The sequence below is a fragment of the Sinohyriopsis cumingii genome, unplaced genomic scaffold (assembly GCF_028554795.1).
Source record: "Sinohyriopsis cumingii isolate HCF-2022 unplaced genomic scaffold, ASM2855479v2 utg002260l, whole genome shotgun sequence".
Taxonomy (NCBI): domain Eukaryota; kingdom Metazoa; phylum Mollusca; class Bivalvia; order Unionida; family Unionidae; genus Sinohyriopsis; species Sinohyriopsis cumingii.
In genome coordinates, this window is record NW_028316172.1 from 102,662 (window position 1) to 128,562 (window position 25,901).

At 34.6% G+C, this 25,901-nt stretch overlaps 1 protein-coding gene across 5 annotated transcripts in view; it reads right to left on the reverse strand.

Moving 5' to 3' along the window:
• Positions 1 to 403: 403 nt before the first annotated feature.
• Positions 404 to 25,901, reverse strand: part of LOC149770845 (uncharacterized) — a 139,098-nt gene continuing 113,600 nt past the window's right edge. For all 5 annotated transcript variants that reach the window (XM_089949047.1, XM_089949046.1, XM_089949045.1 and 2 more), the window contains 3 exons: positions 21,052 to 21,217; positions 13,068 to 13,160; positions 404 to 8,432 (listed from right to left, as the gene is read on the reverse strand). In XM_089949047.1, coding sequence (XP_089805173.1) covers positions 6,781 to 8,432; positions 13,068 to 13,160; positions 21,052 to 21,217 — 1,911 coding nt within the window. In that variant the 3' untranslated portion in view covers positions 404 to 6,780. The remainder of the gene's footprint in view (positions 8,433 to 13,067; positions 13,161 to 21,051; positions 21,218 to 25,901) is intronic.

The window sequence follows — 25,901 nt, forward strand, 5'->3', positions numbered from 1 at the left end:
ACACTTTCTTGTTGAGTACATCAACTTCCATCCTTTTTTGTAAAACATGAATTCATTTAAGAGACTTCATGATGTTCCAACAGCAAAAATCCCAGATGTTTTAAGAGAATGTAGTTCTTATAATAAAAAAATTTTACCCCAAATTTTAGTTATTTTTAATTCTTTACCGATTATTTTTCTTTTCTGTATAAACATTTCATAGAACCAAAATATCCCCAACATTGTAGTTTTTTGTCATAAGGTTTGTTTTTGCAATTTTTGCATTGTGTTGACATGCTGTCAAACCCAGATGCATGTACATACATGCATATGTATATATATACACAAACACACATGTATACTCTTATGTAACTTGTTTAGGCTCGAATAAACAGTAACACAAGAAAGAGTTAAAACAACAAGCTTTTAAAAGTACAATAATTTATTTCCCTGGAAAAATTCTGTAAAAATGAAAAAAATATGAACTTATGGTTTTATAGAATCAAATCCAAAAATAGAGAATAAAATTTTAGTAGTCCTAATAACAAATGTTCAACTGATTTCACGTTTGAATCTCAACAAAGAATCCAAGATGGAAGATGATGATGTATGCTATAATCTAAAGTGTTTAAGTCTACAGTTCCTTGTAGAAATACAAATAATGACACTCCAGTATTGGAAATCCAAATTAAATTTGTAAGCAATGTCTTTCCAAAATTTCTGTGTGAGCACTCCTCAAAATATTTCCAGAGAAAAAAGAATTAACCCTTTTGAAATCCAACTGATCTGAAGAAAATTATAACTCAAAATCTGGCTACAACAAAATAACTAAACATCAGTGTAAAAAGCCCCAAACTGAGAAATCTCCTTCTATGCACCTTTGTTAAAAGTAACAGATGTGCAGTAATGGAAAAACCGGAATTGCAAAACACAGGGCCACATGACCATGTTTACATATGTAAAAAAATCACATACACAGAATATGGCCTTGATTAGACCAATGATTTTACTCTGAGAATATAAAAAAAAATTGTTTACATCTTAAAGCATGACCTCGACAAGATATCATTTTAAAATAAAAATAGAACTTATTTACATGGTTGCTACTAATTTTGAATCATGCTCAGGATCTAGGTCAACACGTGGTGTTTATGAAAGAATGATTCAGGTCAACTGATTTTCTGGAAAAATATAATCTCCAGTGAATACATTTACATCATAATAGTATTAAAAAAAATTATATATATACACACACACACACACACCTGCATCCATAAATAATACATTCATGCAGTAACCAAAATTTTGTTGAAATGCAACAAAGAGTAAATTTGTGTTATGGAAACCAGTCAGGAGTACATGCAATAAGGGCCATAACTCTTTGAATTTCATAAAACATTGGAAATCAAAGCCACCAGTTATTATGTACTTTTGAGAGAGTGACGTATGTAAGGTGAAGTTGTTTGCATTTAAAACATGCACAATGGAGAGAATGTTGGCATACCTCTATGCTACATTAATGTAATGTGGATGATATTTCTTTGGATATTGTACTTTTGGAAATTGTACATGGTTTAAACACACTGCTAACTAAAATGACTGCTCCATTGTGCTAAAATAATCAGCCTGAATTAGTCTAAAGTACACTATCCATACCAGCTATTAAAACAGGGAAAATTAATTTTGCCAGACAAGACAATACCAGCTTCTGAAAGAGCAATGAATGAATTACCAAATATATAAAATGTAAAAAATGTTATCAGCTCTTTCTTTATACAATTTACCTCTGAAGTTCTGGAAGTGAGAATGACCAAGTGGAGCTAGCACTTTTTTGAAAGGTGCACATCTGAAGTAAGGCCAAGCTGTATACTCTATAACCCATATTACACCCATCAATCATACACCAAAATAAAGGAAATTAAAGGTTCTTTTAATTTATGCCTAAGATATACAAAGTCTTTTTTAAATTGCCAGTAAAACCAGTGAGGAAAGCCGGGGTAATTATTTTTCTTTAATATCCAAACTCTATGCAAAATACGAAATTGTAGAGCGCCACCTGGATTATCATTACTCTGAAGCCACATGCCAAAACTGAGTGAAAACTGATCTTATGGGAACAAAAATCAGGAGTTGTCAGGGGCCACAACTCTGTGAATTTCATAAAACATTAGAAATCAAAGCCACTGAATTATCACCAGTCTGAAGCCACATGCCAAAGCTGAGTAAAAATTATGGGAACTAGAGTTAGGATTTGTCAGGGGCCATAATTCTTACTACCAAGAATAAACTCATAAAAGGCATATGTAATTTATTGAATATGAATATAAGCCAAATGGTTCTTGAGCTATGCAGGTTACAAGCAGCATCCCACATGAAGTTATTAAATTCACTGTAAAGGACCACAACTCTATCCAAATTCTCGCTGATGAAACAAAACCCATAAAAGGCACATGCGGGTGTTACATCACATGAAGGCTGTACAGGCATAGTGTGCAATTAAATTTCAAGCTTCATGATGTCAGGAACCCTGTAGAAATATAAAGTTCAATAATTACAAACAAGCAGTAAACAAATAACAAACAAGAAATATAAAAATGTTTACCGAAACTGTCAAAGCACAAGAATACACAACCAGTACTGTGTATGTCAGATGCTATGCATGTAAGTTTCAAAACCAATATTTTCAGTTTCATATTAATAACTAGTATCTGTGTTAATGTATATAGCACTGTGTGTACTAGATGCTACAGATTAAGTTTCATAACAGAACAATGACATCTCTCAGCTACGTACTTGCTGACGTTGTTGTTCTAGGGTTTAACGCCATTTTTCAGCACAAGATAGGCCATATATGGCGGCCAGTATAACTGGTGGAGGAAGAACCCTGGAAAACCCAGGAAAGAACCACCGACCCACGAGAAGCTACTGGCAGGCTTTCCCATGTACCCACGCTAGCCGAGTCTCGGACTCGAACATACGCAGACAGAGGTGAGATGGCAGTGATCCGGAACGGTGAGCGCTTTAGACCACTTGGCCACTCTGACATAAGTATGAGAGTTGAGCCCCATTAAAACATAAGCAAAGAAAGTGCACATACCCACTTATAAGACAAGTCCAACTGCATAATGTGCTGGCAGATCTGGGTCTGTACAGTTTGTTAGAAGTAATCAGTAGGACAAGCAACATAGACTCTGATCCTCATATGCATTATGCTACAGAAAATCAGGATCTTTATATTATATCAATTATCACATGATTTGTAAAAAGCTAACAAATGAAACATTTTATCAAGAATTTACATTCAAGTATTCTATGCAGCATTGTTTAGTAATATGACTGCCAAATCTCACGAGATAATTTTTTTCTTCCCCACATAGGTTGTATCACATGATCATGTCAAGATTAATAACTTGGGCCATTTGACTATGCAGTGATGGAAATGGTAAAATTCAGTGTCCAGTTTGTAACACCACAAATCTGGCTCAAGCAGTAGCCTTTTAAAGAGGCACAATTAGTTTTGATAATTACAAATGGGAAGATAGATTTTCTGCTTATTGATATGAGCCATGCAGGGTTCAATAAAATATCATTTAATTATGCTAGCCCTTGTAAAAAGTGCTGCTACTGCATGGTTTCAGTAAATTCCATGTTTTTAAAAGGGTGTATACCCTGACCTCACACCCCAAAATAACTCTTCAAATATCTCTGACAGGGTGGGAAAGATCAGAGGAGACTCAGACTAGATCTTGACTTATGACATTTGACTGGTCAATTTTATGTAAGGCTTAAATGATGGCCAGTCAGATTGTTCAATTCAAGACTCAAGTTTATTTTCATACTTTTGTAGGTGAAACTGAGTCTCTCTCTCTTGCAGACACACTAAAACAAATAACTAAACTACAAGCAGTGTTTCCAGCCCTTCTGACTCATATCACCGTCATAATTGTGCCAAATGCAAGAGATATTTGCTTAAAAAAAACACTCAGCATACACATAATTTTACACACCAATATATTATTGCCCTCTCTCTCTCTTGCTCTCTCTCTCTCTCGCATGCACACATATTCATTTATTACAAGCCTTTTTCAGTACTTTACAAAAATAATTAGGTTGACAACAAAATCAGACAAAGCAATGTTTTGTTATTTATTTTACATTAGTGTTGTTCAGTTGCCAAACATTGTGTCACAGAAACAGTTACATCTGAACCAATTATATTTTTGTATACGGTCACATCTCCAAAATAATAATATTTTTCACATATAATGTTTGACCACCTCGGTGGCCTTCTGGTTAGAGCATCTGATTCGGATGTGTGAGGTCATGGATTCAAACCCTTGCAGTTATACCAAAGACTTATAAAAATGGTACCAACAGCATTAAGAGGTTAGTGTAAGGACTGGTCAGCCTGGTGTCAGGATAATGTGACTGGGTGGAATGTCATGTTGCATGTCTGCGGCATGATGCCGTTGTGCTAGACATCACTATAAACTTCCACACTGCAGACATCATGGCAGTGTGACTGAAATTTTTTGTAAAAACACCTTTAAAAATCCAAATCTCACACATGCATACATATAATATTTTGAAAACAAAAAAATTATTTTTTGTGAACAAAATATACATGAAATACAGTAATACCCATGTCTTGTCCATCACAGATGATGCTTTGTCCACCACAGATGGTTGTTGTTGTAGGGTTTAACGCCATTTTTCAGCACACAATAGGCTATACATGGCGGCCAGATTTAATAGTGGAGTAAGAACCTGGAAAACCCGCGGAAAGATCCATCGACCCACGAGAAGCTACTGGCAAGCTTTCTCACATACCCACATTAGCTGAATCCGAGACTTGAACCCATGCAGACAGAGGTGAGATGGCAGTGATCCATAATGGAGAGCGCTTTAGACCACTCGGTCACTCGGGGCTCCTCTGGTACTTATGACTTGCTAATCACAGTGTGTGACTTATGACCAGTGATATCAATAACAGGTTATGCTGATGTCTTGTCAATAACAGGTTAAACTGGTGTCTTGTCAATCAGGTGATATCTAAGTCCTGTCCATGAAAGGTAATACCTATGATCTGCCATCATATCCATCTTGTACCTATATCATGTTAATCAAGGCTGATCCCACTGTCTTACCAATCACAGGTAATACTTATTTCTTGTCAATAATAAGTTATACCCATATCTTTTTAATTGCAGTTGATACCTTTGTCTTGTCAATAAAAGGTAATACCAATGTATTGTCAGTAAGGCAAGACCAAAATTATATAAATCACAGGTGATATTGTTATCTTATCAATCACAGTTAATATCTATGTCTTGTTAATAAGAGGTGATACCAAAATCATTTCAGATACTGATGATAGTTAGGCCTTGTCAGTCACTCTTATGGTAATATATAGTTCTTGTCAGTTACAGGTGATATTTATGTCTTGTCAATAACAGGCTTGACACTAAAGCACTGCATATGTAAAACATGATAAAAAGTATGGTGATAGAATAAAATCCTGATGACGAAATGTATCTCAGTGTGATTTATGCTTCTGTTTCAAAAGCTGCTGTGACCTATATTAATCTGTCAGTTTTAGCTAGATTTACTATAGTCAAGGGTATACATGGCATATGGATACATTCCAATTTCAAAAACATGTTCATATTTTTACCTGGAACAGCAGCATTACTCATACCCACATAAACAGATTTAAATACTGTTTATGGTCAATTGTCAATTCATACATGTCATTCAATGGGTTGATTTTGCTGTATACATGTATCAAGGGAAATAAAAATAACAATGTTAAAGCATTATACTGGATATAGTATTGTTGTATTTTGTTAAAGACTAAAATAATGACTACATTTCTGACAAATAAAGATATAAGCACAATTCATTTACATGGCAAGAAATGAACAGAACACTTAAATAATAATGTTCCTATAAATAAATGTACATACACAATGATACCAAACAAAGTATTTAATATTTTTATTGCAAACTAACTCTTCAAGTCCTAACAACCCATCATCCAAGTATCTTGAAAGTTCAGGAAAAGGCATTAGGTAGATTGTATCATGAAATGAAACTGGAGAACCCAAATGAAACCCGCCTTTGATGGTTAATCACTAGTCCTTGCATGTACCAGTTTCAATAATCAAACCTGGTTAAAGAATGGTGAAATGAAGCAAAATTCAATTACAGAAATATATTTGTATAAATAAATCTCAATCTTTTACTATTCCATACAAAATTTACAAATTGGTTCTGTAAATTGATCAACTGCTGAATGATTACACATATCGTGAAATTTAAATACAATGTACTCCACTACTTCTTGTGCATTTTTCCATCTGGGTACAATTTTTGGGCTTAATATGGTTCAATGTTGATAATTTATTACCTATCAGAAAGATTAACTAAAGTCACAAATACCGGGTAGCACTTTAACAATTTTCCAGTTGAATTATAATCCATTCTAGATAATAAATTACATAAAATAGTATCATGATGACTTGCATTTTAATAAATCTGTTTCTATCAATTAAATAAAATCTATTGAAACAATGATAAAATAAATAAAAGTCTGACCGTAGGCTCATGTGTAATAGCAACACTTTAAAAGCTACATCACGCCAAGTCAAGTGGTGTAACATGCTTTGCCTAAGAGCACATGAAGTGTGATCCAATCGTGGGAATTACCCCCCTTCCCTCACCCCTGCTGGTCAAAAGTCCAATACCTTAACCATCAAGTCACAGAATCTGGCTAAAAAATAAAGTTTAATTTAATCTGTTTCATTCTTTAGTTTGTTTCTCATCATTTAAGTCCACACCATGCTCACTGACCATGTGCGCTCTGTACACATACTTCCGTATAAAACCCTTCCCACATTCTTCACACTTGAAGGGCGGTTTAGTATCATGGAGGTGCAAGTGTCTGTAGTAGCTGCTGGGGTGATTGAAGTCCTTATTACAAATATCACAATATAGAACCAAGACCTTGTTCTGAGGCTTCCTGCCCCGCTTTTTGGGCATGTGTCTCACTCTACCAGATGTATGCTGGTGAATAAAAGATGACTGGTTAACATCAACTGAATCATCCGCATGCTGCTGATCCTCAGAATATGACTGGTTGAGATCATATGAAGACGTATCCTGTTTCTTCAACCTGGGAGGAGCTAACATGAATTGACTTGATGCTTTCTCTTCTGTTGCAGCTAACACATGTTCACTTGCTGCTGACTGGACCGATTTTTTTAAAGTGGAAAGTGAATGGTCAGAATCAGAACTAAACTCCTGGACATCAACTTCAGACCTTGCTTCAAAATTAGCACTTTTTGACTCCTCAAACTGGTTTTCCTCAACTGAAAATTCATCCATGGAAACTGACTGGTCTGATAAATTTAAGCGGGATGCTGACAATGAAGAAGAATCTGTTTGGGAAAATTTCATAAGTTTTGAGCTCGAAATTCTTTTTATCTTCGGAAGCAAACGAGAATAATACTTTTTGGGGTCCTCGCCTTTATGGTGCTTCTGGATATGTTCCTGAACTTGATACTTTCTGATGTAAAACTTTCCGCAGAGCAAGCACCTGAATGGCTTGACCATGTTGTGAGTTAGCATGTGCCGATTCAAGCTTGCATGATTAGAAAGATCACGTCCACATATCTGGCACATGTACAACAAGCGACCATCTTCACTGGAAAACCGGACATGCATGTTCTGTTTCTTATGAACTACATACATCTTAGACTGGTCTGAAACTAGTGTGGCAATCTCATGACTGTTTGGCTGTAAATTTGAATCAGAATCAAAGTTTTCCTGTATATCCATGTAGACTCTGTCAGAGTTAGTGGAACTGTTATCCATTTTCATGCAAGCTGATGAGGTTTTGGATGAGCCTTCTGTATGGGCAAATGACGATGACAAAACCTCAGAAGACAGCTCTGTATATTGTGACTTTGGTGTCATCTGCCTCCTTTGAATGCTTGCTAAAGGGATGTATGGACTCTTTGAAACAGACCCACTTGTAGTACTTATGTTAGATACAGTAACTTTACCTGATGGAAAAAGGTTAAACTCTGAATGTTCATTTATTTCTATATCATCACTGGGTTCAATTTTAATCCATATTGGAGGTATAGATGAGTTATCTCCCTTGGAAAAACTCTCATTAACACTCCCCTTTTCTGCCTTGACCTCTATGTCATCACTTTCAATTTCATTGAACAGTGCTACACCCATTGTTGTTGTTGTGTTTGTAATACTGCCATCTTCTTTTGGAACACCTGATTTTGACTGGTTAGTGAACACAGGATTTTGATTCTGTCCTGATATTCCCCTTGTCAGGGCATCTTGTATCAGCTGCTGCTGCTGACGTATGGAAAAATCAATATTGTTGGATGAGGCCACCATTGGCTGTCCTATTAAAATATTATGGATGTTTTCTGGAAGCAAGAAAGAAAAAAGGTGTTAACTGTATTAGGAAATTATCACCAAAGACTGGATTTTATTTTTATCTTAATTTGTTATCAACAATTCTTGTCCAAATTTCATGCATTTGCTGAGCTGTCGATAATCTGGAGAATAGAAATCACTGGTAATAATGCAAAATGTATCTTTAATTCACAGCAATAATGATATGTTGTTGTTGTTGTTGCTTTGGATTTAATACCATTTCTCAGCACATGATAAGCTATACATGGCAGCCAGTAAAACTGGTGGAGGAAGAACCCAGGAAATTCCAGGTAAGAACCACCGACCCATGGAAAGCTACTGACAAGGTTTCTCTAAATACCCACATTGGCAGGGCCCGAGACTTGAATGCATGTGGACAGATGTGGATTGGTAACAGTCACTTTAGACCACTTAGCCATCTGAGGCTACAGCAATACTGACATCTGACCGTTAGGTAATTTCATGCATTAATAAAAGCATTTACCAACTTGGTTAGGAATCATAGGTTATTATGATTACCATATGTAATTGCATGTAAGTCAACATTTTACTCAAAACTGGATTCATATTAAGCAGGGGTTGTCTTATGAGCATGCATATATACAAATTAGTCTAGAGACAATGTTGCAAACTTGAGATGTCTGCTGTACATAAAAATGCTGTAAATTCAAATATTTTTTTTTACATATTTATACCACTATTCCCATTCAGAAATGTGTATATGGTATGTATTGTATTTACGTCTTATGTTAGTATTCATTAAACAAAGATTATTTCTATAGTTGTTTGGATTTTAAAATATTATGGGTAAATTAAATAATACCCACTACAAAGTGAAGTGTCCATCAAGGTGGTTTATTGTGGGTATTTACTAGCAAGTATATTGTTTCCATTTTCGTGCAAGTCCTAACAACCTGTATGATGCAATACAAGTTTTAAGTCTTTTTCCTTTTCGCTCTTCCTGTATTCTACTGATCATTTCTGAACTTAATCTGTTCTTATCTATGCATGAGTATTGTTCTGTACTTGAGAACCCCCTTTTACAGTCTGCTGTTTGAAGGGGCATATACATAGTTAGCTTTGTCAGCTGAAAGAAGTTTGAAAACTTTTCTTTATGTTTGTTATGTACAATTTTCTACAGCTCACAGATATTGCCTTTTGGATACTTCTGCTCCAAAATAAGATATTTCGCTAAAATTTAACTTGTTTGAATTAGCACTTTACTGCAGACTACTATGCCAGATGTACTGTTCCGAAATACTGTATGAGGATTTCAAGTCCATTAATCTGGTAGTATACTTATTCATACAGAAGTATTTTGATCAAATAAACAGCTTTCCTTCTTAATTTCAGATTTAGATTATTCTTATCTGTTAGATTTATCTTAACCTTCTTGCTAGGGCTACAAGTTTTGCAGCACATGATCCCATAGTGCTAAATTGTCAATAGAGAAAAAAACAAAAATTCACTCTATTTTTTAGTTATCTGTATTTTAATTTGGCTTTTTAGTCTGCCTTTTCTACATTTAATTTAGAAACAATGCTGAAATGTGGGATTACTGACATGCTGTAGGCTTTTGCCCATACAGCATAGCATGTACAGTGGCCTGGTATTTAATGCCATTTGGCTCAAACTCATTAACTAGTATCTCCATTAACACTTTCCCAGCTCCAATTTTCTGGTATATTTCATAATGTTAACAATAAATTGCCTTCACCATTAAAACTGGTCAGTATTTGCCTAGCGTAATCATCACCTAAGGATGACCAATACTGGGACTCAGCTATTTTGGGTCTTCGAGATAGCCCATATTATAAATGCAGATTTGTAAATCTTCTTTGATGCAAGGTTCAGACTATGACAGAATGCATGTTACAGGGCCCAATCTGCCAAACTAATTCAGTTTAAGAACAATTCATGTCAAGCTGAAGAAACAAAATGTGATATGAAAAAAGACACATTGCGACAAGTGCTAAAATATTTTTCTACTGGCTTGGTTTATATTGCAACAAACACTTTAAGGGTGAATGGTCAAATAAATTTGTATAATGTGCAGAGTACATTTCCATATACATGATTTGAAACTAATTTGGAAAAGTTCTCATGTATCACTGTTTCCAGGTGCACAAGTTCATATGAGTTCTGTGCAAATCACATGATTGTATGCACTGGGTACATCTCTGCTGATGTACCAACAGTCCAGAATATATTTATGTACCAATAGTCTTGACGTATTACAATAATATAGTCCAGAATTTTTTTGATTGAATTAACAATAATTGCAAAGTAGTGTTTCAGCCCAAAACGTCAAAAAGTACTTTGTAATTCCAATAATAATTTAAATAACTCTTTACCTCACAGAGGATAGTTACAAAGTGCAGCGTGCTATAAATAGAACAACTCTTACCTATTCGACTCCATACGCATATGCCTGCCTGTTAACTGTTAAGCAATGTAGTGTATGTTACGTTTAACATCAATTTTTACCATTTTACATTTCTGGTACACATCTATTACATGTGGAAAAATTTAATAGTAAAGTCCGATTGTTATAGCTTGGTAATTATTTTTCATGGAAGAACTTTTATGTGCATTAAAATCTTGAGAGAACTCGTTCACCATCATGTCAGTGAGGCCATGTGACCAACCGTAGCTGCCATTTCTGATACTCGAAATTTACATATTTTTCGTCTGCATCTACATCACTAAGTCATCTGAATTTGATAATTTATAAAAACTAATTGGTGCCTAAATCAATATCAGAGCCTTTATCTAAGTTACTGAATCTTTCATAGTTGTGATTCTGATCGTGAAAATGTTGTAAGTACTGAATGAAATCAGTGACTGCCATTTTGGAGAGTGGAGATTATGACCCAGTTACTTTAAATAGCAGATATCGACCAGAGCATAAACAGTGACCATGTGATCTGATATAATTGTCATTCGCAGAAATGAATGTAGTATCTAATAGTTTTTTCCCCCCAAAGGTAGCCTACAAAGACCGCCTTAAAATGGCTGATGTTTACAGCAGACGTCAAAATGTGCTTCCATGCAAATAAAGTAGAGATGTCAAAAGGCGCTTCCATGCAAATGGAGTAGAGGTGTCCAAAGGTACCTGCATTAGGTAAAGGGATAAATGATTTCCATGACTGGGCTTAAAATAGGGATGAAGTCGTTTTTTTAGAAAACCTCTATATATACTACCGGTAATTCCACTTGACCTAAGACACAAAAGAATGCCTAAGAGGTGCATCATTTCATATGATAAATTCCATCAAATTCATAAACTTGTTCAGGCCTTGAACTTAAATGTTAATAAACATCTTTCTTACCCTTTATAACCATGAATAAAATCATGCAAACATTACATGACATTAGTCACGTAGGGCAAATGGCTACCCTCAATCACAGAAAAAAGATCAAGCACAAAATATAAATTAAATGTCACATTATCACTTCGGATATCAGAAACTAAAATGAGTCTTTAAAGAGTTGGAATATATGCTGATTGATTATTTAGTTGTTAGTTACCATATATCCTTACTTATACGTTCAGTACAATTGAAAAAGAACAAAGACTTTGATCTGCCAATATAATTAAAATACATCAATGTTTGATATCATTCTTAAAAATATCATGATATATTGTTCTAAATCAAAAACAAATTACTTTATCTTAGCATGGAGGGGGGCTCTGAAAATTGGCTTTGTTAATTTTTTTTATTTTGCTTGGCATTCGTGATCTAGTTTGCTGGTACTCCACAAACTTAGTGAATCACTGAGTATATAATTTTACACATGCCTATGAAGGAACAGGCATCCTGTTCTTTTTACCTCCATCTACATAAGTCTAAGCAACCATGTGATATTGTGGTTTATTTTTGTTGTTGCTGTTGTTATCATAGATAATGGAACTCAAATTTTCATTAAGGCATAAAAAACTGCTATATGGACTTTATGAATCCAAATTCCTGTACAAATGTATTAATTCTATACCAAACCTTTAACCTACTCAGTAGCTATACTGTTAAACTGGTCACATGTGTGCAACAAAGCAGTTGCATTTTATACTGCTTATAAATGTTACAAGAGCGGCTAAAATATGACAACAAAATTGACTAACTGGAAACATCAATGTGTGAGATGACCTTGCCAAAATATCAGAGCAGCTTGTTGCCATGATTACACTAGATAATGAAGGTAAAACAAGCTGAGGATATTCCAAGTATGGCTTTTTTAATTAACAATGGTAATTGTGTAATTGATACAAGGGCCTAAATACAGTACCCCTTGTAAGCATGCTGTTCATAAAAACCATAATAATGAACCACATTATAAATGAGAGTACATTGTACTCAAGGATGTTCTAACAAGAATAGGTAAATATAATAGAGCACAAAAACTAACAAATATACATGAAATCACATTATAAATGGTTTTCATTAGCCAACATCTAAAATGAAATAATTCAAGCAGAAATATTACAACAAAAGTTAATTAATAATAATGGGCTCTCTGACCGTACCACTATCCTAAGTGAAACTGCAGTAAATTGAAAGAATTTACAATGAAGGACTGTACACTTTTAAAGGCAATACACGATCTTACAAGAGATAAAAATGTACCTCTATCAGTGGAGTCCTCCTTTGATGTTGCTTCCTTTGTCTGATCATCAACGTTATGTGACAAAAATGGGATACATGTATCTTTCTGCAGTCCTGAAAAAAAAAATGATTACAGATGTACAAAGATCGTAATGCTACATTATGATAGTTGTCCTATGACGGTTTGTATGTTTTATTTTTATTTGGTTTTAATGACACTTTTAATACATTCTTGGCTGAATTATGATGAGGAAACAGAAGCTTAGTACCTTTCCCAAGGACACAATGAGGCAAAGGGTCCAGACTGGAGAGGATGGGTATCAAACCCATAACTTTATTAGTATACCAGCTAAGCTACTATGTTTACCCATCCAGTGACCAGAAAACTGAAAACAGCACTTTGGGTCTTGGACCACCAAGTTGGTTTAAAGAATTCAACTACGATATTAAGATTCAGGAGTAGACAGCAAAAAAATAATTATGCTTTACTTTAAAATACTTTGGTGATTAGAGTCCCTTTATGTCAGACACAAGCAACCTATGATTCGTGGGACGGATCTGGCCCACAACCTTGTTTTATATACTTATTTATATCATAAAGTGTGGCTTAAAAAAACCACATATTCAGCTGAAGTCCTGGAGGAGTTCCACTTTCCTTCTCTATGTGGATCACAATCTTAGTGCATCATGGGGGTCAAGTTTGGTCCCTCAAGGGTGCCACAAAAATTTCCTGGACAATAATCAATAATCAAACTTGTAGTGGTTTTTGCTCAACTGCATAACTATCACAAAACATATATTAGATCTGATTCCTGAAAAATGTTTTTACATTTACAAGACAGTTACTTCCTGTGTAAGTAGTGTTATTCTACATGAGTTGACTGTACTTGTAAAAGTGTCATATTGTACACAACCATAGATATTGTTATTCTACATGAGTTGACTGTACTTGTAAAAGTGTCATATTGTACACAACCACTGATAGTGTTATTCTAACATGAGCTGACTGTACTTGTAAAAGTGTCATTTTGTACACAACCATAGATATTGTTATTCTAACATGAGTTGACTGTACTTGTAAAAGTGTCATTTTGTATACAGCCATAGATATTGCTTTACATACAAGAGTCCCTTGAAGGGACTGACATTCTAATGACCAAAAAGAATTTCCAAGAATTAAAGACAATACCATTTCTTCATTTAAACTGCTGAGGTGTTCAAACAATATCTGTTATTCTACAGCAATAACAAGATTTTCAAATTCACTGCTTTCAATGTCAGATTGGCACAATTTTCTATTAGGACCAATAGTACACAATTAAAACCAACAAGACATTATACAAAGTCTTCCGAAGTCATAACAAAATTTCCAAGACAGCCAATCTAGTGGCCATATTGCAGGAATGCATCAACACCATTTTCATTTATGACTAAATTGACATCACAAGTCTTTCAGTGAAAACTGCATGTTAATACAACTTTCCAGTTAGAATGAGTGATAACAAGATTTTCAAGATGGCAACTGTGAAGGCCATACTGGATGTCTGAGCATCATCATGTTCATTTAGGACCAACTACAGTACACATATTGTGGATTATGGATTCCTTGTTTCCATGGTGAAATTTAATCAGTCCATGCTATTTCCATCACAAATCAGATACAATGCTAATCACGAGTGTCCATGTCAAGAGTCATATTGGATGGAATTAGTTTTATTGCCCCAATTAGAAACTCACAGTTATTAAGTAATAGTGGATATCCATTACACCATGTGTAACTGACATTACACCATGTATAACTGATATTACACCATGTGTAACTGACCTGTTGGATAAGCTACAGGAGACAGTGCATATTGCTACATACATGCCAACCCCTGGCAAGGAAAAAGTGTAATCCAAGTGGACAAAAAGAGTAATCCATGCTGAAAAAGAGTAATCCACATATAACATGATAAAAATTCAATGACCATATGAGTAAAAAATTATTTATTTATCCCTCTGGAATTATAAAGAACCAATATTCCTTTCATAACCTGACAAAGAAGAGGAAATTTATATCTTACAGTTACTGGGTCTTATAGCTGGGAAATAGATGAAAAAATCAACTCTATCTGTATATGAAGTACATTGTCAGGTAGAGTGGAGTGCCAACTTGATACTTCAGGAGTTCTTCTACTTTATCAGCAGCTTTTCCTGCAACATGGTGCATCATATGACAGAGACAACCTGATATATACAATGATGGAGACATTTTTCAAAATATAGAATGCAACTCCTTTATGAATTCCAGTCATCACTGATGCAGTATCAGCTTAAAACCCCATACACCTATGCCAACTTAAGTTTATACAAAGTATTATCAAGCAAATAAAGTTTTAAAAAATATCCAGTGGAATCTACTGTTAATTGTAGTAATGAAAGAAGAGCACTCTGACTTTGCCCTTTACATTGTCAAAGTCTCTTACAAAGACTGGGTACAACTTTTTATCACAATCACTACTCCTGTCTGTTGCAATACTAAATGGCCCAATTTTCATGGTTTCTGAAATTTTCAGTGAAGTATCTTCTGCTAAACACCCAAAAATATTAGGTGATTTTGATCTTGCACATGCCTATTTTCTGCAATTTTTAATCAGGAAACATTGATTTGAGCAAAGGACCAAATTGAATGTAGTTTTCTACTGCTAGAGGTTGTCCGTGTTTTATTACGAACTTGGCAGATAACGCATCTGCATTGATAAAATTCGTGTCCACAATTTAATTCTGCTGTATAACAAGAAGTTACCTCAGTACTGGAGTTAGTGAACGAGCTGATTCAATGTTTCTTGTTCTACCACCATGACCAATATTAAAATCCTTTCCATGCAACCATGCAAGGTGCCTGAAGATCACTAGAATTGAACGATGTATTGTGTAATTCATGTATTCATGTCTGAATCAGTTTTTTGTCTTTCCCTAATCAATCTGTGAAATTATTTGAAAATATTTTTGCTGAAACACTCATCGACTAAAATAAATCTGACGACTGTTAGCACCAAATACCTACAGACTGGTTCTGTTCTGAATCAGAACAAAGATTAAAAGTCAGAAAACCAGTCTGTTCTCTCCTAACTAAGCCATATAGCTGCTATAAATAGAAACCAAGGTCAAAAGTTGAAAGTATAAATCAGCATGTTTCTCGAAGTAGGGCAACTGCTATAAATAGAACATAATACTGTTAGGAAACTGCATGCGAGTCTTCGGACAAGCGTACTCTTATGTCGTAGTTACATAGAAGCCGTCTTTTCAAGAATACGGTCTGTGGGATTAATGGGATGTTAATGAAAATGAGAAAACAAATTATTAATTATTTTTGAGGGGAATATATAAAAATTGCGTAATCCCAATACAGTTACACGTAATGCGTAATTTGTGGAAAAAAAGTGTAATGATTATGCCAAAAGCATAATGGTTGGCATGTATGTTGCTATTAATGCTTTTTTAAAAATATAATGCTGTTTAATATCCAAAGACTTACTGACTAAAACACATTCACATTATGTGTATTGTGCAAAATGACACAAAGTCTTCTGAGCAAATAAACCTGAGAATAATGTGGTATAACATACTTAAGGATAGTAATTTTAAAGTGTGAGCATGAGAAAGATGCTGCTTATAAACAAACTAAAGGAAATAACATATACATTAGAGGGTTTCATTCCCCTATTTAGATTTTTTAAAAGTAAAAGTTGCTGTGATTCATTTTTAATTCTCACTGTCACATTTAAATTGTTTGTTTCACATATTCCAACACAATCAAATATACACATTTCTATCCAAAATAAAACCTCTGCTTCTCCATTTCTAGGTTTAGTACTTGTGACCCAAATATAATATCCATGTGACACTTTTCTCAGGAACAAGATGTGTTAATGTTTAACATAGACCTATTGCATTTATACAAACTCTACAAAGCATGAGATGCTGCATTCTATCACCAACAGCTTAAAAATTAGGATTGCTTATTTGATCATTTAGCAAGTTTTAAATGCCACACAAACAGGTGATTGATCAAAAAGCATATCACTCAAATTAGGAGATAAACATGTATGTGTGTTATTTTCAGTTGATGCATATACGATTTCTTTGGTACAGTATATATTTTCAATCCATAAAACACAATGTGAAACTGTTCCCAAATAACAAGCAACTATTGTTCATCAGTTTAATCACATACCTATTACAATGTGATATGATTGTCCTTTCTAAGAAGTTGATGTAAATATAACTAAAACTGTCTGTTGTCAAAGAACACAGACCAAATGCATATTTATACTGGGTTTAGCAGTTAGGCCAACAATGTGAAATTATTAAAATTATGGCTACAGTTGCCACAAAGGGTACTGAATCATTGACAACCAAAACTAAGCTTAGAGTCACATGAAGAAACTTTAGACTCTAAAGCTGAACTAAAAGAAATAAAAATGCAAGGTTAAATGCCTGTAGATAAATATGTACACAGCACAGAAAAAAATGCAGATCCAGTAGTAAGTGGAAATGGGGGAATTTATTTCCACTTCTCCATAATACAATAGGAACTAATAACTTCAGGACATCCAACTTTTCGTCATCATCATCTTTTGCAGTTCGAATGAAATGCCATTTATTATTTAAACTTAGTTGTAAACTGGGTATCTGTGGTAGATACAACTGTATTTACTGTATAGTAAACTACCTCTGTTTATTTTAGCTTTAATATAACTGGAAGTTCTTCATGTTCATATAATTTTGTTTTCCTTGTTGAACTTCTACTGAACACATCAAATCTATCAAAAATGTCTTGTACGTTGCCCAAAGATGTCAAGCCATGTGTTTGCCAAGACTATAAAATCCATCATATCATGTCTTGTATGTTGCCCAAATATGTCAAGCCATGTGTTTGCCAAGGCTATAAAAATTTATCTCTAATTGCACTGATTGCTTTTAATATGTGGCTCCTTATTTTAATGGCTTTATAGAACTACTTTATCAATTCAGACCTGAAGGTGGATGAGGTTTGGGCTTCAAAGGATATAAATCTTCATTAGTTCCTGTTTATTGTGAACCTTTAATATTAATTCTAAGGTTATCAAAAATGTTGTCACTGAGTTCAGTTTGAATATTGCAGCAATGCTAGCTTTATCGACTTTCAATTTATTAAAATGTCATAAGTTTTAAATTCATATATGTTAATAATGACCACATTGGTCTAAAAAACTAGAATAATAAGAAAATATGAAAAACACACTAATAGTCAGTCAAAAACCAAATTAATTTTATGAATTCTTTTAAAATAAAGTATGAATTGCTAAGCAATTACTTATTTACTAACTCTGAATGAAAAGCAGTACCAAAAGTTTATATAAATTTTTTTCAGTAGACAAATTCCATAAGATTATTGCAACAAAATAAATGCATAGTCTCTAATGATCAATGTCTGTTTCCGAGTTTGTGATAAGTGTTACTTCTACTAACAATTCAGAGCTACTCTGCATAATCTCCCCTTTCTTATGTTAGCATATAATAAATCATATTTTATTACAAAGAAAGATGCATCTTTCAAAAAAGAAAGCATGTAGTGTAACAGACCTTTTATAAGCATGCCACAGCTATATGATGCCATGATAGGCATATTACATTCACTGTATGTGATGATTAATGGAGAAAATAAAGATGTGTGGTTTGTTTCATATATCACTAGAAATCACTTTTACACAAAAATATCACAACTTAATCTCACTGTGTTTCTCAGTCCATACTGCAAGTTCAAAATTTATTTTTTCTACACAAAATACTTTCATTCGGAAGTTAATGTTTCTTTTGAAACATCTGTACTAAAAATAACATCAAAGTTCAAATCCTTCCTGACTAAATATTGTTTACAAGCCTAGCATCTGACTTCCATGTACAAACATCACTCCTCTGCAGGTGTTTGACTACAGATTGACCCAAAAGGTGACAAAGTATATTTTTCTCATGAAAATCACTCTTTATGGCAAGAACAATCACTGACAGAGATCAGCCTTGAATACAGTGTAAAGAAATTTTTCAAACATCAGTGAGGGGTGACAGAAAACCCACTAAGGCTGAAGTAAAATCCATGACTGAGTTTCACTAGATTGAGTGGATGTCCACTTATCTTAGGGGGAATCCACCATATATAGGTAGAATCCACCATACACAGTGGACATCCACTATTCGCAGTGGACACTTAAGACTCTTCCGGTGTGTCCATGTCCACCGGATCAAGTGGACATCTGTAATCCATGATCATGCTTGTACTGTAGACATCATAAAAAATCATTTAGAATAAACCCAACATTGATATGACCATCCATTCAGGAGAAGCGGCAATAAGATTTTTAAAATGAGTGCTGGTGTGGCCATATTGGACATGCAAGCGGCACCCTTTTCATTTAGATCAAGCTTGACATTAAGGAAGTCTCTAGTGAAAATTCTATGAAATATTAGTTTGCTTAGGTGGAGTATCAGTAATATTTTCAAGAGGGTCATTATGGAGGCCATGTTTTAAACATATATGCATCATTTTCATTTAGGGCCAACTAGACATCATAAATTTTTTTAGTGAAAGTTGATGTGAACCTCCATTCACGAACAGTAGTAATAGGATTTTCAAGATGGCCACAGTGGTGTCCATACTGTACACAATATTGGCCTCATTTTCATTTATAACCAACCAGACATCATAAAAATCTTCTGGCAAAAACAAAATGTTGATGCGACTCAATTGGAGTAGTGATGATACTTTCAATATGTCTGCTGTGGCAACCATATTGGATTTCTTAAGTGGCACCATTTTCATTTAGGAAAAGCTTGATATCTTAATAAATCTTTTGATGAAAACTCCCAAGTTGATATGACTAGCAAAACCTAAATTTTCAAGATGGCTGAAGTGGTGGCCCGATTGTATGTTCAACTGGCGCATATTTTATTTGGGACCAACTAGACCATGGATAAACATGTGTGGAAAGTTTCAAGACAATATTCTGTGTAATTTTGGAAAAGCAGTGATGATCAACTTATCCCAATGGATGGTTGACAAATGACATACCATTCCATCAGCTATTCTGGTCTATGACCAGTAGAGCTAAAAATGAATGCATGGTATTTTTATTATTTGAGTACTCTTCCAATGCACTCCACTTGTCAGTTATTAAGTACCTTTGAAAGAGGGACAGATTTAAGGTGAAGTTGTTTATATTAAAAACAAGCAATGGTAATAATGTCCGAATACCTTCATGCTAGTTTCAATTTGATCATAAGAACAGACCTGAAGATTCAATAATATTTACCTTCTTAATTCTTGAAAACATGTTTTTGTTTTGTAATTTCATTGTTTGTTTTTTGTAATCTTGTTGTCATACATTTTTTTATGTATTATCATATACTGTAAAGCACTTAGAGCTTCTAAAGATTAGGCACTATAGTAAATCCACATTCTTATTCTTATTATTATTATGCACTAACATTAAAATCTCTTTATACGTAGCATTAGGGAAACAAAATACTGTCTAAAACAAACAGCTGCTTGAAAAAGTTGCTTTCATGTGCTTAAGAAATGAACCTAATAGTCTGAAGTACACTAATTATAGCAGTTATTAAAATAGGGAAAAGTTTGCTTCAGTAGATAATACAAGATGTTGTAAGTGCAATAAATGAATTATAACGTAGTATATATACAAAAATCTCACATGTTCTTTTTTTAAATTTGCTTATGAAGTAAAAATAACCGAGAGATACAAGCTTTTTAGAGATGCATATCTAAAACAAGGCCAAACTATATATTCTCCAACCTAAATTATACCTATTAATGACACACCAAAGTAAAGGCAATTAAAAGTTTTTTTAACAATACCTAAAGCATACAAGATCTTTTTTAGGTGGCTAAGATTACCAGTGAGGACAATTTGGGATATAAACTTAAACCCTCTGCAAATGATTAAACTGTGGAGTGGAACCTTACCTGTGCAGAATTTGAAGAAACTGGTACAGATGGATGGCAAGAGTGGGTCATCCTTTTCCAAAAACTCTTTCCCCATGATGGACCCATAGTGATTATATGTTCCCTTTTTCACATTTGTGGAAATGATGATCGACTCATCTCCTGTCTCTAGGGCTAGTTTCTGAAGCTGAAAGACATACAAGATGTAGACACAACTGACACAGAAGTTATGGCTGACTCAAAGATAATAAATGGCTTTTGGCAGAAGATACCTACATACCTACTGTTATAAAGAGTACAGATTTGCATACTGTTGGCAGTCAGCAGCATTCTTACTCTTTCTTTTTTCTCTTTCACTATTTCAGTGGTCAAATAAATTTGTATCCAGACTCAGACCCACATCTATGGCGTTAAAAAACAACTTAACCCTAACAAAACAAACACTTGCCCAATGAGATCTTATTTGTTTACAATTTTTATGTCTCACCCAACTCCTCCCAAATAAATTATATGGACTGTCCCTTAAAATGGTGATATGGTTCATAATAACGAACCCCTGTTCACATTCTACTGTAGAGGGACTCACAAGTGCTGTGATTTCCAACAATTTAAAAAGTTCTGATTGTTCAGGTGTGGAGTCCATACTAGATGTGGCATACACCTCTGCTCTTATTATCTATGACTGTATGACTTCAACTTTTGTGATCTATGACTGTATGACTTCAGCTCTTGTGATCTTTGACTACAACTTCAGCTCTTGTGATCTATGACTTTATGACTTCCACTCTTGTGATCTATGACTGTATGACTTCAGCTCTTGTGATCTTTGACTGTATGACTTCAACTCCTGTGATCTATGACTATGGCTTCAGCTCTTGTGATCTTTGACTGTATGACTTCAGCTCTTGTGATATATGACTGTATAGCTTCAGCTCTTGTGATCTATGACCGTTTGACTTCAGCTCTTGTGATCTATGACTATATGGCTCCAGCTCTTGTGAGCTATGACTGTATGACTTCAGCTCTTGTGATCTTTGACTGTATGACTTCAGCTCTTGTGATCTATGACTGTATGACTTCAGCTCTTGTGATCTATGACTGTATGACTTCAGCTCTTGTGATCTCGATAACACTTGTTTTGCTAAGTGTTGTTTGAATTGCTCTCCAATGGGGTGGGGGGGGAAGAAGAACTATCCAGTCACTAAGGCAGATTTAGGCAGGCAAATTACCCATTTTCTAGTGCTTAGAGAATGTCCTTGTGACTCACAGACATTGCTCTGTGGTGATTTTCCACAATCAAATACCCAGACTCCATGACATCACAAGGTATCAAAATAGAAGGGGAATTTTTGTATTATCTGCTCCATGCTCACTACTCCCTTTGTGATGTATGGAGAATGGAAAATTCATGTGAACTGTACATTATATTTAACAGGCCTAACAGTATAGAGGCCAACAATAACTCAATGACACCAGAGGCCTATATAACAAATAATATGGTATGTATACAGTGCAGCCTTCCATAATGGTCACCTCTTTAACCAGGCACCTCTTATGTCCAGCCAGGGACTCATTTTCAAATACCGTGGGAATACATTTTTAATGGTTTTTATGAAAATTACATTTTCATGAATATTTAAATTTATGTATTAGAAAAGGGATCCTTTACTTTTTGAAGAAGCTGGGATTGGGGAAGGGGTCCTACAGTTTCCACCGAATCATGGATTGGGGAATGGGTAGTATACTTTCACCAAAAAAATCACTGTTTAAGGATTGGGGAAGAGGTCCTATAGTTTCCACAGGATAATCATTGTTAATGGATTCAGAAGGTAGTCCTTTAGTTTCCACAGAATAATCATTGTTAATGGGTTGGGGAAGGGGTCCAATACTTTCCAAAGAATTGTGAATTTCAGAAGGAGTCCTATACTTTTCACAAAATAATCATATTTAACAAATTGGTGAAAGGGTCCTTTAGTTTCCACAGGTTGATCATTGTTCATGGATTGGGGAAGGGGTCCTATAGTTTCTACAGACAGATGTTAATGAGTGTAGCTCTTCTTCAAAAGTCTCTTAGAAATGAAATTAATACCAAGTTAATGCTGATCACATGAGTGTCAAATAAAGCACACAGTAATTGAGTTCTAACTGAAAAGTATAGTATTTCTCATGAAGTATTTATACACCAAGTTACAGTGTCAAAGAAAGTGAGATTAATGCAGATAACAGGAACTGCAAATAAAGATCAGTGACTTAGTTCTAATTGAAGAGTGTAGTGTTTTTTATGACGCATCTACATACCAAGTTATATGACCAATCAATGATTCAGATCACTGTCATGGGAAAAATAGGTCATCATAACCAAGTTTTTACTGAAGAGTGCAATATTACTTCTGAAGCATCAGTATTATAGGTTACTGCATTTGTATGGGAAAATATGAACGAATTTTCGGAATGAATACTGCACGAACTTGTGAGTGCAGTATATCCTTCTGACAAAACGAGTTCATATTTTCCCATACAAATGCAGTAACCTTTTTATTATATGCTCATTTTTTTATTCTACCTAAGGTTTAATTATATAAACAAAATACACTACAAGAAACAACGTAAATGAATGAATGCTGTATTCCAAACTAAATACACAAGCGAAGATTTGACATTACAAAATTACATCATTATTGATGCGCACATAGCTCCGCCCAGATAAATTTGAACTTTGTCGCGCGGTCGACATAACTTTCGAAAGAAAATTGTGTGTCTAGTTAAAATTGAAATTTGCAGTCATATTGTGAATGAATGAGCATTGCAACAACTTTTCCATTTGATCTGGTGTGAATATATTTTGGTATTTTGTTTCAATTCAATGAAAGTTTGTGATTTTGGACTGGATTCATCTGTGCAAATTATACATGAAATACATCGGATTGAAGTGGCGCGGAAGAAGCGTATTTACATCTGCAAATGTGTTTCTGTTTCTGTCATTGAATGTTTGAAATCATAACGTGGGAAAATATGAAGTCTTTCAATTGCAATTTTCAAAAAGATGCTATGGAATTTAATGTGTATTTCATTTTGAGTGCAGTAAGGAGGATGCAATTGCACTTATCATAGAAATTACAGCACACTTTCAAAATGTATAATCCAGATTGAAAACCTATGACATGGCTCATGTAATTCAGATTTACAGAATTAAGAAAAAACATTTTGAGGAAATTCAGGATGTAAAACTGTAAGTATATTTTATTTTGCCACTTTTATCATCAGATAAAGAATACAGTATATTCCTTGTCAGTTGTATGTTATTTGTAAGGACATGATCACTCGTCTGTTATATAATGTAGCTAGCCTAAATCCGTAACATTGTATCAACGCGGAACGTGCCAAAACAGTTTTTTTTTCTTCCAGTCTACGAAACATGTTTTAGTTATTCAGAAACAAATTTAAATAACCACAATGTAAAGAGCCTCTTATGCGAGTGTATATGATTAGTTTACAAATCAAAAGTGCTTGTGTCTGTGTCATTGTTTGTTTACAATAGAAAGTAGTTCCTTTATTCACATGAATGCTATATGTGTATTGTCGCGCGCGTTCAGTATTGGGGAGTACTGAATGATTCTGACAGTGTAAGGTTAACGGGGAATAAAATGAGCATATAATAATAAAAGTTAAATGAATTAAAAAAGCAGTGCAAGAAAACCTCAACTAATGCTAGACCTAAACTAGAAAAAATAAAATTAATGCAAAGGCATGTACATAACAATGAATCATAAATTATAGGTTACAGTGTCCTAGTTTTCACAGATGGCTGTAGTACTCCTAGTTGGACATTTATCAAGCCATGTGACTCTACAGGAAATAGGGTCTGCGTAAATTACCTCAGTATAAACATTAGCTTCAATGTTGATATCTGATGAACAAACAAATGGCCAGACAGACATCAATCCATAAACCTGCTTTGATAAGACTAAACATATGTACCTAATCAAAACAAGCACATGTGGAGTATACTTATACTCCTTTAAATATCCAAGTCCTGACGGCTGGTAAACAGAGGTAGCACTTAAAGCTGTACCGATGTCACTTTTTTATGATTATGCTGATACCGCGTATAGCCGATTATTAAAATTGCCAATACTGATTATGAGACCAATTATTTCAAGAAACCACCTGCTCTACAGTTAGGGAAAGCACTAGCATTTGATTGACAAGTAACCCATGCCCTATTTTTGTTATAACTAACAATGCCTAAAATGGATGCGGATGCAGATTAATGGTAACAGTGGTAATGTGGGCTCAAGCTACCATACATGTGATAACTATTTCCCATATTTGATATCCCATCTTATTTCTTATTGTTATCTCATACATGCAAATAAAACTCTTTACTAAATAACATATTTATTCCGAATTAGTTTTTTGGAGGCACATATGCTCTGTGATATGTTTCTTCATTCCTCCTATTAATTTAATGATAGTAATCAATGCTAATATATGCGGTACAGTAATGCCGGGTCAAGTTGACTCGTGTAAGTTTCATTGGTGGGAAGGGGCCTTGAGTGGCCGAGTGGCCTAAAGCACACTCCATTACGGATCACTGCCATCTCACCTCCGTCTGCGTGGGTTCGAGTCTAGGATTCGGCCAATGTGGGTATGTGAGAAAGCGTCCCAGTAGCTTCTCATGGGTCGGTGGTTCTTCTCAGGGTTTTCTGGGGTTCTTCCTCCACCATTAATACTAGCTGCCATGCATAGCCTATCGTGTGCTGAAAAATGGCGTTAAACCCCACAACAACAAAATCATTGGTGGGAATGGAGATCATAGTTTGCTTGTCGAGAAAAAATCTACAGCATTCAGTGATCATTCCTGGGATTTA